This window comes from Protomyctophum bolini (genome assembly GCF_963924005.1).
Source record: "Protomyctophum bolini genome assembly, chromosome: 15".
Lineage (NCBI taxonomy): Eukaryota > Metazoa > Chordata > Actinopteri > Myctophiformes > Myctophidae > Protomyctophum > Protomyctophum bolini.
This window is the reverse complement of record NC_137876.1, coordinates 27,367,458-27,384,425: the sequence shown is the minus strand read 5'-3', so window position 1 is coordinate 27,384,425 and position 16,968 is coordinate 27,367,458. Positions and strand designations below refer to the sequence as shown.

General features: G+C 42.3%; 1 protein-coding gene across 1 annotated transcript in view; it reads left to right on the top strand.

Annotated features, from left to right (window-relative positions):
- kcnh5b (potassium voltage-gated channel, subfamily H (eag-related), member 5b) overlaps positions 1–16,968 on the top strand; it is a gene marked incomplete at both ends in the record, with an annotated part of 131,195 nt that overhangs the window by 40,103 nt on the left and 74,124 nt on the right. Inside the window, 2 exons of the mRNA XM_080783670.1 lie at positions 1,276–1,433; positions 1,541–1,812. Coding sequence (XP_080639796.1) covers positions 1,276–1,433; positions 1,541–1,812 — 430 coding nt within the window. The remainder of the gene's footprint in view (positions 1–1,275; positions 1,434–1,540; positions 1,813–16,968) is intronic.

Sequence of the window (16,968 nt, the reverse complement as noted above, 5' to 3'; positions counted from 1 at the left end):
GCGTTGTTTCCATCCAAGTTATCCGTCCGTCTGGGTGGGTGTCACACTAGCTCGTTTGTGTCAAGTCGCCATTGCTGTGGGAACAGATATTCGTTGCAACTCGGCGCACCTCCGCACTTGTGTGTGATATGCCCAGTTAAAGCACCATTCTGTCGCAGGTAGTTGCAAGTAGCAAATTATTGGTGTGGTTTGGGCTTTAGGGACAGAATTGTAAATCATTGCCCCCCTAGTCTTGGTACCCCTGAGATGTCAAATGTGGCCGAGTAGGTTCTGGTGGCTAGAAATACCTGGTGGGTCCGACGGTTCTGAGGGTCCAACTAGGTTGTTGTACCGAACATTCTTGTATTTGGAAAAAAGATGGTAGGTTAGGTTTTGTATTGACTTTTTCTCTCCCTTTGCTTTAGACAGCTTTATGTCTGTTCGTTTAATAATGTAATAAACAATTTAGCACAATACGTTAAGCTTAAAAGCCTATTGTAACATGTACATTTCCACCTTTTTAGTGTTTATTTTTGCAATTATACGGTAGTTTATTGTTGTCAAGTTAGTTTCCTGAGGGTCAACTCAACTGCCCACCCGCTTCGGATGTTATCAACCGATAATCACCTATATGCTCCTTATCAAACAATGCAATTGAGCAATATGGACATTTCCTACATACTAGGCAAATAGGAAACACGGAAGTGAAACTACTGGCGCCAAAGTGAAACCAACGCGCAACTGCACTATACAACAACTTCGCTTTATATTTACTTAAGTTGCCAGTTAAGACTGAGGTTAGTTTTAGGTTAGTTAGTAGTCGGACAACGCAACCAAGTCGGAGAATGGCTGACAACAACGTCAATACGTAGGAAATGTCCATACTGGCTTCATTGCATGGTCTTGATAAGAGCTGATGTCGGCTATTAAATCGTCTGATAGCATCCAAAACCATTAAATTGACCCCACTGAAAGATGACAGTGTAGTGGGGGAGTGGTTGGGGCTGGAGTTAACTACCTATTGTTCCCACACATTACCTGTCATATTTATTTTGGGCATTTTTTATGATTTATTTAATTGGTCAGTTTCGAGAAACCGGAAAGAAAGGGTAGAGGGGGAGAGACAGACATACGAGACGAGACCCAATCGAACCCGGGTCCTCACACTCACAAAGAGCACACTAACTGATTGAGCCATGCACCTGGCCGGCACCCCCAGTTTAACTCCTAGTTTTTCTGTTGAGTTTATCTAATGACTCTCTCTCTCTCTCTCTCTCTCTCTCTCTCTCTCTCTAGGGTATCAGCAGTCTGTTCAGTTCTCTGAAAGTGGTCCGCTTGCTGCGTCTGGGCAGAGTGGCTCGTAAACTCGACCACTACCTGGAGTATGGAGCAGCAGTACTGGTGCTACTGGTCTGTGTGTTTGGACTGGTGGCTCACTGGCTTGCCTGCATCTGGTACCGGCTTCATTTTTTTTGTCAATATCTAGAATAAAAATTATATATTTTTTGCTGGCCAAACGTGGTTGTATTTTGTGAATCCAAGCAAAACGTTCTCCCTACAGGTACAGCATCGGTGACTACGAGGTCATAGACAGAGCCACCAATACCATCAAGATGGACAGCTGGCTTTACCAATTAGCTCTCAGCATCGGCTCTCCCTACCGGTACAATGCCAGCGGTTCTGGCCAATGGGAAGGCGGGCCAGGGAAGGATTCTCTGTACATCACCTCGCTGTACTTCACCATGACCAGTCTCACAACCATCGGCTTCGGCAACATCGCGCCTACCACCGATGGAGAGAAGATCTTCTCCGTTGCCATGATGATGGTCGGATGTGAGTGTTGTTTTACTATTATCTCCTGATATATTGCTATGAGGCCCTGAACCTTTCAGTCCTCTTTTTTTGCATTTGCTGGCACGGATTTTGAACACACTGTCACTGACGTCGGGCATGCAAATAATTGGGCCTGCCTGTCACTGCCAGGGTTAATGAATTGGGGCATATCTGTGTGACCCACAGACAGACACTGACTGTCAGCCACCACAAAGTTATATGGTAGATTGATGCAGGGGCTTTGAACCTTGTATTCCTTAACGGTGCAAATACATTTAAGTGGAGCAAATTGCATTTGCCGCCAACTGCAATTGGTGGGCGTGTTGCATTTTTTCTAAAATGCAAGCTGTGTTTAAATGTTTAATACCCCTAGAAGCACCAACAATCTCCCACACATTTCAAATACAAAACTGAAAAACATAACGTTTTGATAGATGGGTAACTGGCTGCAGCTGAAGTAATTGTGGGTATATTTCATCTCGGCATGAACCAAACCTCAAGCTGGGTTTTTATTACAGAAAGTATTTTCTTTTGAGGCTGCAAAGAGACCGGTTGCTGGTACCATTATGCCTGTGCTTAATTTTGGTGATTTTTTACACACAATTATGCTGTCATGGGGCATCATATGAAGGTCAATCACAAATTAGACACTTACTCATCATTGTTGTTCCCTGTATGCTTGGGCTGGTTGTACTTCTTTGTCCACCTGTAAACGTACAGTATCCAGTGGTACGTCTTTGTTTGTGAGAAGATCCTTGGTTTACTTCCATCTTACTGTACATATCCAAGTATATACATTTGACAAGTTATCGTTCACACTCCCAGGACTTGCTCTTACTAACTGTACCCATAGCCTTTAAGGAATTGAGTAACAAAGGGACTTTTATGTACTGTATGGTGCTCCATCAGCTTGAAACGCACTGTGCAAATGGGTCTTGAAACCAGTTTCATTAGATTATTTTAATACAATTTTTAAGAAATGGGACGCGCAGGCAAATCAGGCTGTTTTTTTGAGCCAGTCTGTTTTTGAGTGGTGCAACCACTCCAAGGAACAGCAATGTCCGTGTCCGCCCATGTGTCGTCCGCCTATGTATGTGTTAATGAGCACGAGTATGACTATTAGTACCAGTAGGGGCGCTGTTGTACAGAAACAGAGAGAGAGATAGTGCTGTACTGTTGCCTGCTAAAGAGAGAGAGAGAGAGAGAGAGGAGGGGGGGGGGGGGGGGGGGGAGAGAGAGGGGAGTTTCACCAACCAGTTCACACGGGTGTGTTTTTTCTATTGATCCTGCACTCACTCTATGCTGAATGTTATTGTTTGGCTGTGTTTATTGATTGTTCTGCATCTATATTACATGCATCTTGTCGCTGTCTTGTATCTCGTTCATGGGTTTTTTTTGTAAAGGAAAGCCCTATTTTATACCTTGTTTGACAGTGTTATGCAACAGTAGTGATCTACAAGCTCACAATGAGTGACTCATCGCAATGCGTTGTTAGTGTATAGATGTAAAATGTTTGAATCTGAATCCTGGAAATTAACCCGACAGCAACGTTATATTATCATGATATAAACCGGAGCGTATCTGTTTGTATGTGGTCTGTGATTAGCATATGATAGGCTCCAGAGACTTTGTAGATTGTTTGCTTCATGATGAGTCATGCTTCATAAAATATCCGACCTCTGCGTGCTGATACAGAATGTGGTAATGGGAAATGGAGTTGTTTTCTTTTCTCAAAGTTGGTGTGTGGTTTCATCACATGCATTAAGACAATGTTGTGTTTGATCCTGCTGTGTGAACAATGCATATGAGGCCTGTATGGTGGTATGGAGCACTGATAGCTTTAATACATTTGTTGCTGTGTGCATACTACTACATAAGCTAATGGTTTTCATACAACAGCTTTTAGCATGCTGTGCGAAGATCAAAGATTTGTTTTTGTCTGTGTAATTGCATATAATGAGGCATTATATGGTTAATCTTTTTAGAAAAACATGCACCAGTATTTATGAGGCAATTAATTCCAGTGCCACTTACTGTGTACTAGCAAATGAAGTTTTAATTGCATAAAAAAAATAACAAATAATATAAAGACTAGTTTACCTGAATGTGCTTCTATGCACTCTACAGATATACAGTAAGTACTGTAAGTAGCAAGCAAAGTGGCACATACGTAGGTCGGGAGCCTATTATCTCCTGTTCCCATAGTGTGAGGCAGCTTGAGGTACAAGTATTACCCCTGGAAATGACATTAGTACGTTGTAGGGATTTACGCCCATTCCAACATTTGATGCCGATCGACAGGAAGGGAGACATTGGGGACCGTATGCATAGGCTCAACTTATGTAAGCTAGATGCATTTTAGAGTGTCTGCTAAATGCCTACATTTTAAATTGGGGACCATGTAGTCTTGGTGTGACTTGGCAGGGGATCAAACCCTTGATATGATATACAGTAGATAATAGCTTCTTGCACTCACCGGAGGCGGTTTTCCTCTCGAGATGCAAGAAAGCTGAGGGCAGCGTCGAAATATGGCTGCAGCCGTGTAGTTCTAATTGTTGTCTCTATCTTACTGCAGTGAATGTCACTGAAACAAATTCCAATCAACTCATGACATGGCAATAAAGTATTGCATCTTACTGTATAAATATGTCTGGAAATTAAGTCATGAGAACATCTGCTAAATGAGTCTGACTAAATGGTATGTAAAGGGCTCTGCGGCCTTTGATTACAAAAATTCTCATAGACTGGAAATGTTTTAGAATATAAAATGGATTATTGATTAGTCTTGGTGTTTGTGTGGTGGAATGTGATACACTGTATTTTTGTATTTGAATTATACAGTATATAATTTTAGGGCATGTCATGTGATCTACCTGCACAGCCTTTGTGATCTACTGGTAGATCACGATCTACCTTCTGGGCACACCTGTGATACAGTATGATATAGTAGAAAACCCTGTGCCCCTGTTTGTACACACACAAAATACTTTGAAGTGCTTGTAGTGCACTATACTTCATGTACTGTTCCATTGTGACACACTAGTATGTGAAGTTTCTGATATAAATACAAAACAGAAATGTAATGTATCTACTAGTAGTTGCATATACTGCTTACAGTATGTACTGTATATGAGCAAACTACTCATACAATGACCCTTGGCACTGTGTGAAGGTTAAATATGAGTTTATTTTGTGTATTTGGTATCATACTACTACTAGTACAGGGGGGTTCAGGTTACGATGCATCCCACATGTATGAGTAGAAGTTACTGAGTACACTGCATTCAGTGTGAGTGAATTGGATGTGTTTGGATGTGATAGTACAGTACAGGATATGATAGGTAACAGGAACAAGTGGAAAAGCGATGTGTTTGTATTTACTGAGTACCTTGTGTGGCAAGGTGTTGCAGAAAGAGATATATCACACCATGATATAATAACTAAATATTGTTCCATCTTCTGCTTTCATGTCCATACGGAAAGGATTCATCTATGTACTATCCTATTTGAATAGGTCATGCAATACAAGCTTGGGTTTAAATGGTAAGTTATTGTAATATCATGACATCATAAAGGTCATATGCCAGAAATTGTATTAGATGGAAGGTTTGAGGCATAGAAGATTAGAAATGATATGGTGCATTAACTGGATATGGTCTAATATAATTAGCCTGACACTGGCCTACACAGGTGGTACAGTAGGTGTGAAACAGGTAATCAGGGAACACACTTGTCCGACCTTTTTGCCAGAGTTTCTTAATTCCCTTAGATATATCGGCAAAGAGAAGGTCTCACTGCCCTGAAGAGGAGGGGGACTTTGTTTGTTACAGGGGCCCTCCAAGCTGCAGTTGTTAATAGATAAATGTTTGCTGCTCAAGTGTGATACATAGTCAGGGGTGTCAAATGCGCCGTATGGCAAGGGATGGCAGCTGCCAAACCTTGGCTCACTGGTCGATATTCAAATGTACTTAAAGAATACATTTATAGAACAGTACATGTTCATTTCACTTTCCTTATCTCGGCTTTGCTCTGCTTCCCCGAGTAGAGCGCTGTCCATGGTGCTGAACGGCACACTGTGTAGCCTACAGAATGCATCATTATTGAAGGATGAGTCTGCATTTGAAGATCAAGTTGTCTCGAGCCACATATGCACACACCTAGTGTTTTAAAATTAAATTATGTATTTATGAAAAGTAATTTCAGTTCCACACCATTGTTTGTTGTGTTACATTTACAAGATGTTTGGCCGACACTGAATCATGTGTGTTGGAGAAATGTACTGTAGTTGAAAATAGTTAAATGATGCGGTTTGTCATGTGTCACCTGTATAGTCTGTATGTGTGTCTTCTCCAGCTACTGAACTGAGATCAGATCAAGCATTGCATTGATCCTTGAAGGGAGGCTCCTTTGTCATAAGGCAACTTAAAAACACCCACCCACATGTAGCAGTAGAAACAAGAAAGAAAAGCACAGCAAATACCCGCTAGAGAACACTGGGGAAATATCTTGTGTTAATCATAAGAAGTGTTATGCAAATAGGCAAGCATGAGTAAGCGTGCATGTGGTCGTCTGCACGCATACATTCCCGTGTGGAATTGGCAGTTGGTACATGCTTCAATAGCAGCAGAAATAAATGGTTGTTGAATACACTGAATTCTTGACGACTAGCGTATTTCTTTCTTTCAAATAAACTATTTTGCATCTTGCATTTTGCAAGTGAAGAGGAAGACCTCCAGTCCACAGAGATAGTGTGGTGGGGGCAGTTCATTTATCCAGAATACAAAAAAAAGTTGTCAGCCTACAGTCTGTCCCTCCATAAACGCATAAATAAAAAATAAAAAGAGCAGTGCTGTCTTGGTTATTTGCAAAGGTTTGGACAGTGGAAATACTGTACCTTTTACGCCACTGCAGTTATTAGAAAGATTTAATAGTTACTTTGCAGATTGTAATTATTAATTAAAAACATGCAACGTGTCGTGAGCTTGGACTGTAGATGTACAGAGATAACTCTGATTCAGAGCGTTTAAGACCCACATGGAGTGCTGAAACCTTCTCCTCTTCACCGTCTCCCTCTGGACTTTCCCTCTGGAAAGAATTGTCCGCTGAACAAATAAAGAAACAAAGACTACATTATTTAACACATTCCATATGCTTGAACAAACACAGGGAGCACTTGTCTTGTACCGTCTCTCTCACCATGCGAGAATGTTGAATGCATTTATGACCGTTTTAAAGGAACAATTCAATATAAAAATTCAAGTTATTATCATCCATTTGCAAATGTCATACTCATATCTGTATGATACTGTAGAGTCTCAGTATTTCTAGGGAACAGTTGAACGGGCAAAGAGCAGTCTTCCCAGGGGAAACCGACTTTTGGTATTCATGGTCAGTGTGAAAAATAAATAATGAATAAAATGTTCTTTTCTTTAAAAGGTAACATAAAAGAGCATAACAAAACACAAGAAACATAAAAACACAACATGCCATGTTGTCTGTTTGGTTCCTATCCAAGTTGTTTTGTTGTATTGTAGAGTCTGACTGCAGTGGGGGCAGCCTGTTTGTTCTGATCCGACATTCTCACAGCACCCAGTGTGTGCTGTCAACTCTTGTCCGTGGGATGCTATTTGTGTTTTGTGTTTTATCTCCTTCACCAGTTCTCTCCTACTCTGTGGGGATGGAAGTTGTGGCATGCAGGGATGAGTTGCCTCTGAAGATGATTCTGAAGACCCTTTTTTTTTAGCAATGTCATAGCAATGTTTAGTATACGGATGGCAACTTCTTTGCACTGTAGCAAGTTTTTTCTTCTTCACACTTTTGACTTGACACTATACCTGCTGGTTTATCTATCATTCTGGTCATGCCAGGCTATTGGTTCACGCTGCAAGAATCATCTCAATCACCGCTTAAATTCAGCTAGTGACTTTGGTTTTAGAATGCAGTTGTGACCCTCTTTCATAGCCAAACTATCTGTAAATGTAACCGTATTTAGGGTGACAACCATGTTTAGCTGCAGTAGGCTATGGAAGTGGCCCCAGATAAACTAATCCCGTCTGAATAGGGCTGTATGTAGAATAGTACAATGTTCTGTCTTTGTCTCTGGAATTGTAGGATGATCTGTCCTTTGAAGAACATACTGTAGAATGTTTTTCTGTTGTCACCAGGGATTGCTAAAGTCTGGGAGTGGAACCATAAACTGAACCACTTTCTCTGCCAAGCAAGCACACTACTGTACATGAAATGCAGGGAAATGTATACTATTAATCCTCGCAGTATACACAGTCAAATGTATAGCTATTGGGCCTTTCTCCTAATCTAACTTTATAATCTGTGTTGGCTGGGCCAAAGGTTCCAGTTTTGGACCCGACATTATTTGTATTTTCACTGGAAACGACCCAATCTAGCCAAATCTGGTAAATACGAGCAGACAGTGGGCATTAGCGGAGATGTAGTGTGACTCTTAAGGAAGACAGGAAACCAGGAGAAAAGAGACGTCACGTAGAGAGACAGAAACCGAGACAGACAAACTGACACTGTATTCCTTCCAGTGCTGTTTGTCCTGTAATAAACGGTACAATCCAGTTCAGATAGAACAGTGTTCATTTAACTCGAAGAGTGTACAAACAAATGTAACCAATTACTACATTTTTACACTGTCAGAGTTACAAATAGATAAATGAACACCGAGGATGTTACTGTGTAGATAAAGGTTTTTAGACGCTGATACATCTTGGTTGTTCTGTTCAGCGTCTGTCTGTCTGTCTGTCTGTCTGTCTGCCTGTCTGGCTGGCTGGCTGTCTGGTTGGCTGGCTGGCCGCACACACACACACACACACACACACACACACACACACACACACACACACACACACACACACCATGATATAATGATATAGGAAGATAACACTTTGATTATTTCCATTACAGTATAATCTGCATAATTTCATTACATGCAATTAAGTTACAGACACAGTGGTTTGTAATTATAGTCAGAGGATTTAGTGGTTTCTCATATTTCATAATAATACAGTGGTTTCTCGTATTTCACAATAATACAATGCCCTCTGAAATATTTATGTGACTAAAAGGACTTTGATGTAAAGGTCTAATGCTACATAGACTGTATATAGATGGTGCTGTGATGTAATGTTAGAGTCAGTAACATAAAAGGGAAACACATGCACACTGTACAGCAACATAAAAGGAACATTATCATCCAGGAGACACATGCACAGATCATCCAGTACGCATGCACGCACGCACACACGCATGCACAGTAAAATACTCCGTTTTAATATCACTCCTTCAACTTCAAAGAACTTTATTTTTCCTTTCGGAAACTTATTTTGTGCAGTGGTAAAGACAACAGAAATCACAGTACACACAAACACAGTTACTATATAAAAGATGATAAAAACGACTTTTTAAGAGAGACTACTTATAATATATAAAAATTCTGTTCTATAAGTACTAATAATTAAAAATCTAAATATTTACTGTATGCAACCTATGCGTTTGCAGTCCATTTCAGAACGACGAGTGGCCCAGGAAATGATTCTCCATTCATTTTCCTCATAGACTTTTCAGAAAGTATTTATTTAAAGACGTTTACGCCACGGACAAAGCCAACTCTTGTCGTGACAAATCATGACAACAAACATAATTTGTCGGGCCAAAAAAAACGGCAGGTTACAACTTCTTTGTAATTATTTGTTTGATCCAAAATATTGTGTGTGTTGTCATGATTTGTCACGACAAGAGTTGGCTTCGTACGACGCTTAAAAGGTCTTTAAATAAATACGTATTGAAATGCCTATGGGAAAAATGCATTGGGATTAATTTCCTGGGCCACTCGTTGTTCTGAAAGGGGGAGGGACTGCGACGCTCTATAGTCCATCAGAGTCTGATGGAGGTGGGCACAAAGCTAGCTGAGCCCCTTTTAGTGAGTTTTGATGCTCTGTATCGCCGGCCTGAGGGCATTAGATCGTAGTGGTTATGGAGGGTGTGTGTGTTGTCCTCAACTATTTCAGAGGCCTTCTTTATTTTCTTTTTTTTATCTATGCGGCTGAGTGACTCCTGGTCCCTCCCAATGATCTTGCCGCTGATCCTAACCACCCTGTCGAGAGGGTTCCGGTTGATGGCACGCATCACACCAAACCATGATGTGATATTGAAGGTCATTATGGATTCTACAAAGGACTTGTAGAAGGCCTGCAGGATCGATGGTCAGACCTGAAGCTTCCTCATCTTCCTGAGGAAGAACAGCCTTTGTTGACACTTGGAGTGAATGTTCTCCGTGTTGGTCTTGAATGTGAGCTTATGGTCGATGGTGGTGCCGAGGTATTTGTACTCTTCGACACGTTCTATTGCCTGGCCATTTATCTCTAGGGCCGGAGGTGGAGTGGACGGGCCCTGCCTAAAGTCCACCAGCAGCTCCTTAGTTTTGCTGGGGTTTAGGTCCAGAAGGCTTTCCTTTGTGTAGCGGGTAATCCCAATTCCGTTTGGATCCATCAGTGTGATTCAGTTGTCCCCAGGGACCACGCCAAACACAACTGGTTGCAGTTCCTTACTCCGAGTCCTTAACAGTAGTCCATATAATGTTAAACTTCCCCCAGTAGTCCAATCAGCTGACTCTCTGCAGCATGGAGACACTGGTGGGTAAACTAAAAACTAAGAGCTAAACCATAGACATTTTAGTCCAAACACTTGACAGACGAGAGACGGACACAAACACCACTCCACCTGTCGCCACAACAGCGCCACTCCAACAGTGTACACAATTAACACATTGTGTTTGTGATTTTACTGTGTCCATTTCTATGCCGCTGCTTGAGGTACACATCTGTAACATGCTTAGTAACTGTAACATTGTGTCATACAGTATTTCTACAGGAGTAATTGCAACCCTGCGTCTGTCTAGCATGGTAAATGTCTTGTATATAAAGTTAATGTTATCCGTTTTCCTGGATTATGGCCAAATATCAAGGCTGGATTAAGAGTTTACAGGGCCCCGGACTTGGCTTTTGGTCAGCCAAGGGACGCACAAGGCAGGCACAGGATGGGCAAAAAGAAAAACGTAGTTGATCGGCCCCTGGAGCTTTGGGCCCCTGGAGCTTTGGGCCCCTGGAGCTTTGGGCCCCGGCTTAAAGCTTATGAGTCGTTAATACAGGCCTGCCATACATATATGGACACGTCATATATGTATCGTCGGCGCAAATTGTCGTTATGTGATTGAGAGGGAGGAAGAAGGGAGTGAAAGGGAGAGGGAGGTAGAGGTAGACAGTGTGACATTAAACCAGAGCTCAATCAGTGAGAGAGACAGAGGGAGTGTGAGAGAAGGCGAGTGCAGGGGGAGAGGGGGAGATAAAGTTTAGATCACCCACCTGGCGAATGTAATGCACAATGTATGTATGTAAATGTCTTTGGATAAAAGTGCTATATATAAAAGCACCATAAATGCACCAATGCTGGTTTCTGAAACACCCGACAATATATATCCCCGGCAAAGCTGATAACGTAGCGTGAAGCTGCTTGGTAGTGTTATAATATAATAATGTTAAATGTCACCCAAAATTGATGTTTTCCCAGCGAATGCTTTCGGAGCAGCAGGCTATACAAGTGTATACGTGTACAGTGCACACATTCTCACACACACACACACACACACACACACACACACACACACACACACACACACACACACACACACGCACACACACACAATGAAAAGAGAGGTCATTATTGAGCCGTGATGCCGAGAAGACGTGAAGGGGTTTATTTCTCACTAATGACCGCCTCGCTGTTCATTATCGTGCTTATTAGACTACAGAAACTATTTGACACATAGTATACATGACTATACAGTAACAACAAAAAGCTATTTCATTGCTTCCTAAAGAAAATAGTCAATTAGATTGTACAGCTGCCACGGGTTTTGTGAATAAGCTGTAAAGGGTCTGTTATTCAGAATGCCACGATTGGCCAATCAGAATCAAGCATTCAACCAAGCAGTGCAACAGCTTGAACCCTAGTTCAGTTAGATAACTCACAAAGAGATATTTTATTTATAAAAAATACAGTAAATACAAATATGTGTGAATGTTAGATGGGACACCAACCATTCCCATTGGGAAGGGGTTCAAGGGGAGGGTCAAATATCCCTGGCAGCCACGACGTGGCAAACACGGGGGTACGGGGACAAGTACTCGATATAACTTCAAACCAAACGCAGCTGAAACGGCCGTGAGGCGCGAGGTTGAAACACAAACATACACGCAATAATCATACTAATATGGGCGGGAGGGAGAACACAACGGAGACAGCGCTTCTTTCACCTGACAAATATAACTATTACGATCATTTCTTGTTTGTTCAGGCTTTGCTATATTACTCCCTGCTTCGTTGGTGCCTTGCATGATATCAACTGCCATCTGTGTATACATGGGTGTATGAATGTACTGCACAATCTCGGTAAAGCACCTTGGATATAAATGCACCATTTATTTATTTGAAGACAACCATTTAACATCCTAAGCTTTATTCCTCCGAACTGGGAGGAAAACAGCACCTGAAAGTTTGATGGAATGCATTTTTACATGTGACCACTTTTCCATGGCATCTTATGAGCGGTCTGGTGCTTTTGGTTCTGGCCTGCGTGCGCATACTGGTTCTTATCAGATACGGTGTCTATTGACATGCCCTTGGCTCTGGACACAACTATATGAAAATCTAACGCACTCATTATTAGTTTGTTTGGAGCATCTGTGTTGCTTATTGGTCTGTTTGAACCTGCTGTGGTTTTTCACCTGAAGTGGAAAACAAAGGGTGTTGTGCCTAACCTGACTCTGCCAGATGGTGGCGGTATTGAGTTCATAAGTCCACAATACTGTGAACTCAATACCGCCACCATCTGGTGAAGTCAGGTTATGTTGTGCCCCTACCTATAGGCTGCCAAATTGGTCAGTTGCTTGACACACGTCACACTGTACAGCACTCACACCTTTGGCGTGTATCTGCCTGAACTAGCTTGCAGGCTATGAGCCATCGTCCCTACATTCAGCAAAAATAGCATATCTACAGTACAAGCGTCAAATACATAGTGTGACAGAGATAGAGTGATAGACATATGGAGAGAAGATGAATAAGTAACAAGGTCAGATTCCTGTACCCTCTGGTCTCAGTGTCTCCCCAGTTGCATAAAGGAGAGGTGTGAGGTGTTACTTCATGGAAAGCTGTGGATTAGAGAGGCCAGGTAAGGCTGCACGGTTGCACCGTGTGAAAGTGTTGCTGGAAGCTTAAGGTCTCATCGGAAGAAACCTCTATGGCTGTTATCTGGAGAAACAGAGGGTTGGGATGTGGGTGGAAAACGTGGAGTCTGCATAATATTGTGTGTGCGCGTTCATAGGCTGTGTTGCGTGTTGGAGTGTGTGGTGTGATATTTGACAGCATTTGGCACCCTGCTTGCACAGTATTATGGGAATTACCGTGATTCTGCATGACACTTTTTTGGCTTGACGTGTGTGTGCGCGCGAGCGTGCGTGCGTGCATGCGAGCGTGTGTGTGGAATGCATGTGGACATGTACAGTATGTGGGTTTTTTGCATGCATGCGTAAGTGTGCGAAATAGAAAATAATGTCTAGTGTCTCCATCCCAGAGGGGCCCCCAGTTTGATGGATGCACTTTTTAAATAAAGGAGACTCACTGCACCCAAGAGAGGAAGGGACGTAGGGAAGGATGAGAGAGGAAACGGATAGAGGACGGAAGGAGAAAATATTATAGAAAAAAAGAACAATAACAGCATCTGGAGAACAGGTACAGTACCTAGATGGAACCTTGTGTAAATGTTGTATCTACGACAGAAACATTCTCTTGAAAAAAAAAGGAAGAAAGTATGGCAGCTGATGTGAAGTGGAATAAGACAATCCTGCTAGTTCTGCCAGACCCTGGATACAGCCGGCTCATGCACTTCCCAATTATTTGCGACATAATCTCTGTTCTTGTTCTGGTGGCATATGCCATATGCACAATTAGTTGCGTACGGTACGTTTCTGCGTTGAGTTTGCAAGGAAAACAGAACTATGAAAGGGATACATTATTGTCTGTTTGCAGCAGAAGGGATTGCTACGAATTGAACTCATATTGAGTTCTTTCATGTCCCGATGTTGTTATATATATCTTTTGGACGCGGTGAAGGGCTGAATACCTGTGGTGCAGTGAGGAGATGAGTTGGATTAGGCTCAATAGATTAGCAGTGTGTGCTTTGCAGGTGGGTCACTTTTCATTACCTTAAAGAGCAGTCTGCCGTAATGGCATACTTTTAATTGACATAGTGTCATGGAAGAAGAGGCCCAGTTAATATATCTGGCACTAACCCATTGGAAGAGACGTTTAAATGATGTGACATTATGTGTAATATACGTATCTAGTTGAATGATGACCTATAATGCTCTCCTTCAACTAGATATAATTAAATGGATTTACTGTATCTATGCCTTCAATGTTCTGTACAGTTTTGTAATTTTATATATATAAAAATAAAATGTTTCAGCTTGAGGGATTCATATCCAAATTAATCAGAAAGCATGGCATATAAAGTGCGTTTGTGTCATTTTGAAGATTTCTGCTATACAGCGAAAGACCTGATCCAGGCATGTGGGTGGCTGATGCTGCAAATCGTATCCATAATTAATGCCAAAATAGCAGCACTCTGCTGATTTACTAAATATTATCCACCCCTGCTGCACCTCTTCTCCCACATTGGTGTATAGACCCCAAGCATTAACCACAGTTTTAGTTGTATACTTATATTTAGTATAATAGTGTAGGCTATAGGGTGCTGCGTTGCTGCTTGCCTATCTTTACTGCTAACGTATGCGACTTTCGGATATACATAGGTCCCGGGTTCGCCTTCCAGCCAAGGCTACATTGGCGGCAGCGGTGGGATAGGTTCCTCCGTTCGTTCCTCTGCGTTACAGACCTATATGCAGCGTAGTCGACAGCATGTTACTTGCCTGGTTGTGGAGGTCTCCCCAGTCACTCCAGCCTATATAGTAGCTCCTGACTTGTGCACGTGGACGTGGACGACGACTGTAGGCTATAGGGTGCTGCGTTGCTGTTTGCCTATCGGGGCCAGGCTCTTTAGCCGGCTGGTGACCTACAGTTACAATAGACTGCCTATTCATTGTCCTGGCTTTTACTACACGGCGTCAGAACACCAAAGCCATGCATCCCAACATGGAGCACCATAGTCAGGTAGAAGTGGAAGGGTTGAAAGGGTGTGTGGAGATAACAATAAACATTATTTATATAGCACCTTTTACAACTCAAGGTTTACAAAGTGCTGCACAGAAAATCTAAAGCTAAATACCCTGCATGAGCTAAAACACAGAAAAACAACCGCAATATCACACAATATAGAAAATGTATAAAATAAATAACAAAGGAGACACATCAATGAAGAATTCAAGACGCAGCAGCGTCAGCAGACAGTGAAACAAAACATAGACCACAGAAACTCTCCAAATGTATGGAGATAAAATATTTAATGACTAAAAATCACTAAAAGAAAGCGCCACAGGTTCATGGGGAGCTAGTGACAGGGAAACTTTGACAGGAAAAGACTCGCTCACCGTATATCTGTGCTGTATCTGTATCTGTGCTCATGGTGCAATTAAAAAGCAAACGTTTCGGTCCTCAGACCTTCGTCAGTGCTATGGTGACAGGACCATGGTTGTATGGGGTAGTGTTAGGGAGTATCAGAGCTCATTTGTGTAGGGTTGATGGTGTGTGGGAACAAGAAAACAGCCAGAACTCATGTCCTTTCAGATAGATTTATACTCTGAGAGAAACGGGCAAGTTTCAACGTAATCGGTCTTCCTCAGTGTCGACGGTGGATAATAATAAACGTTACTGTCCCGAAGGATATTCGTCTCCGCAGGTCTGTTCAAAACACCCACTACAAAAAAAAGCACAAAAACATATCACCAAGACAATACATAAATAAACATGAGGTCACCACTGTGCACAGAACCATCCTATCGGTGGAGCAGTTTGTTTAATGCCGCAATGGATGAGGGGACAAAGCTCCTACTAAAGCGGACCTTTTTCCACGCTAAGGTTATGTTTTTCCCATGTGGCATGAGGTTGAAAAGGCAATACATGCAATGGTTTGTGGCTCAGAAGGTCAGGCTTTATTTACAGAAGAACCTGTAAGTTGTCAGCTTTGATCCGCTCGGAGCACAAGTCACTTATTTAAAAAAGGTGTCACTCATAACCACGCCTATTTCATAGAAGTTCTGCGAATGTTGGCACTACGGACAGCTGCTCGTGTGATTTCAGTGCAGGTCTCAAACACACATAATGAGTCAGGACTCTTCTGCTGTAACAGCTATACTGTCTCCATGTCTTCCATCCACAGATGCTTCAGGGTTTAAAGATCAGGTCTCCATGAAGACCCCAGGGAAGTAGTGGGACGAGAGCAGGAGCAGTAAGTACTAGGAAAGGAAAGGAGTGGTAAATGGGCATATGGGAGGAATGGGAGATCAAATGAAGACTCAAAGGACAAGGAGAGGAGGAGGATGATGCAGTGGGAGGTAGGAGAGACAAAGACGAGATGGGAAAGAGGGGAAAATGGGAGAGAAAGATGGGAGAGAGGAGGGAGGGAGTGAATAGACGTGGACAAGTGGACAGAGAGGAGATGATGAGAAAGAAAGAAGGATGAATGGGGAGAGATTGCGAGAGAGAGCTCTGAATGTCTTCCCTCAGGCTTTTCAGCTGAGATACCCTGATTGGTTTAGAAAGACAACGAGAGAGAGAGAGAGAGAGAGAGAGAGAGAGAGAGAGACCAACAGAGACAAAGGGAGGGAGAGAAAGAGACAGTAAATCCACAGTGTTGTGTGCCAAAAATAGCTGATGCCGCCCACTCAGTTGTACTTTCTGCTCAGCCCAAGTTTAAGTTTAATTTACCCTAATTACCCTAATGCTGTTATTATTTAGTTGAATATTTTTTTAGTCATCTCCTGTAGACCTACTGCATGTGCTCCTAAACAATAGTCTTGTGTTATTTTGCAGTGCAGAGGGGTGCAGGTCTTTTTTCCGACAGCATATTGATCCGAAACCTCAATCCTAACCTAACCCTAACTGCAAGCACGGGAGCAG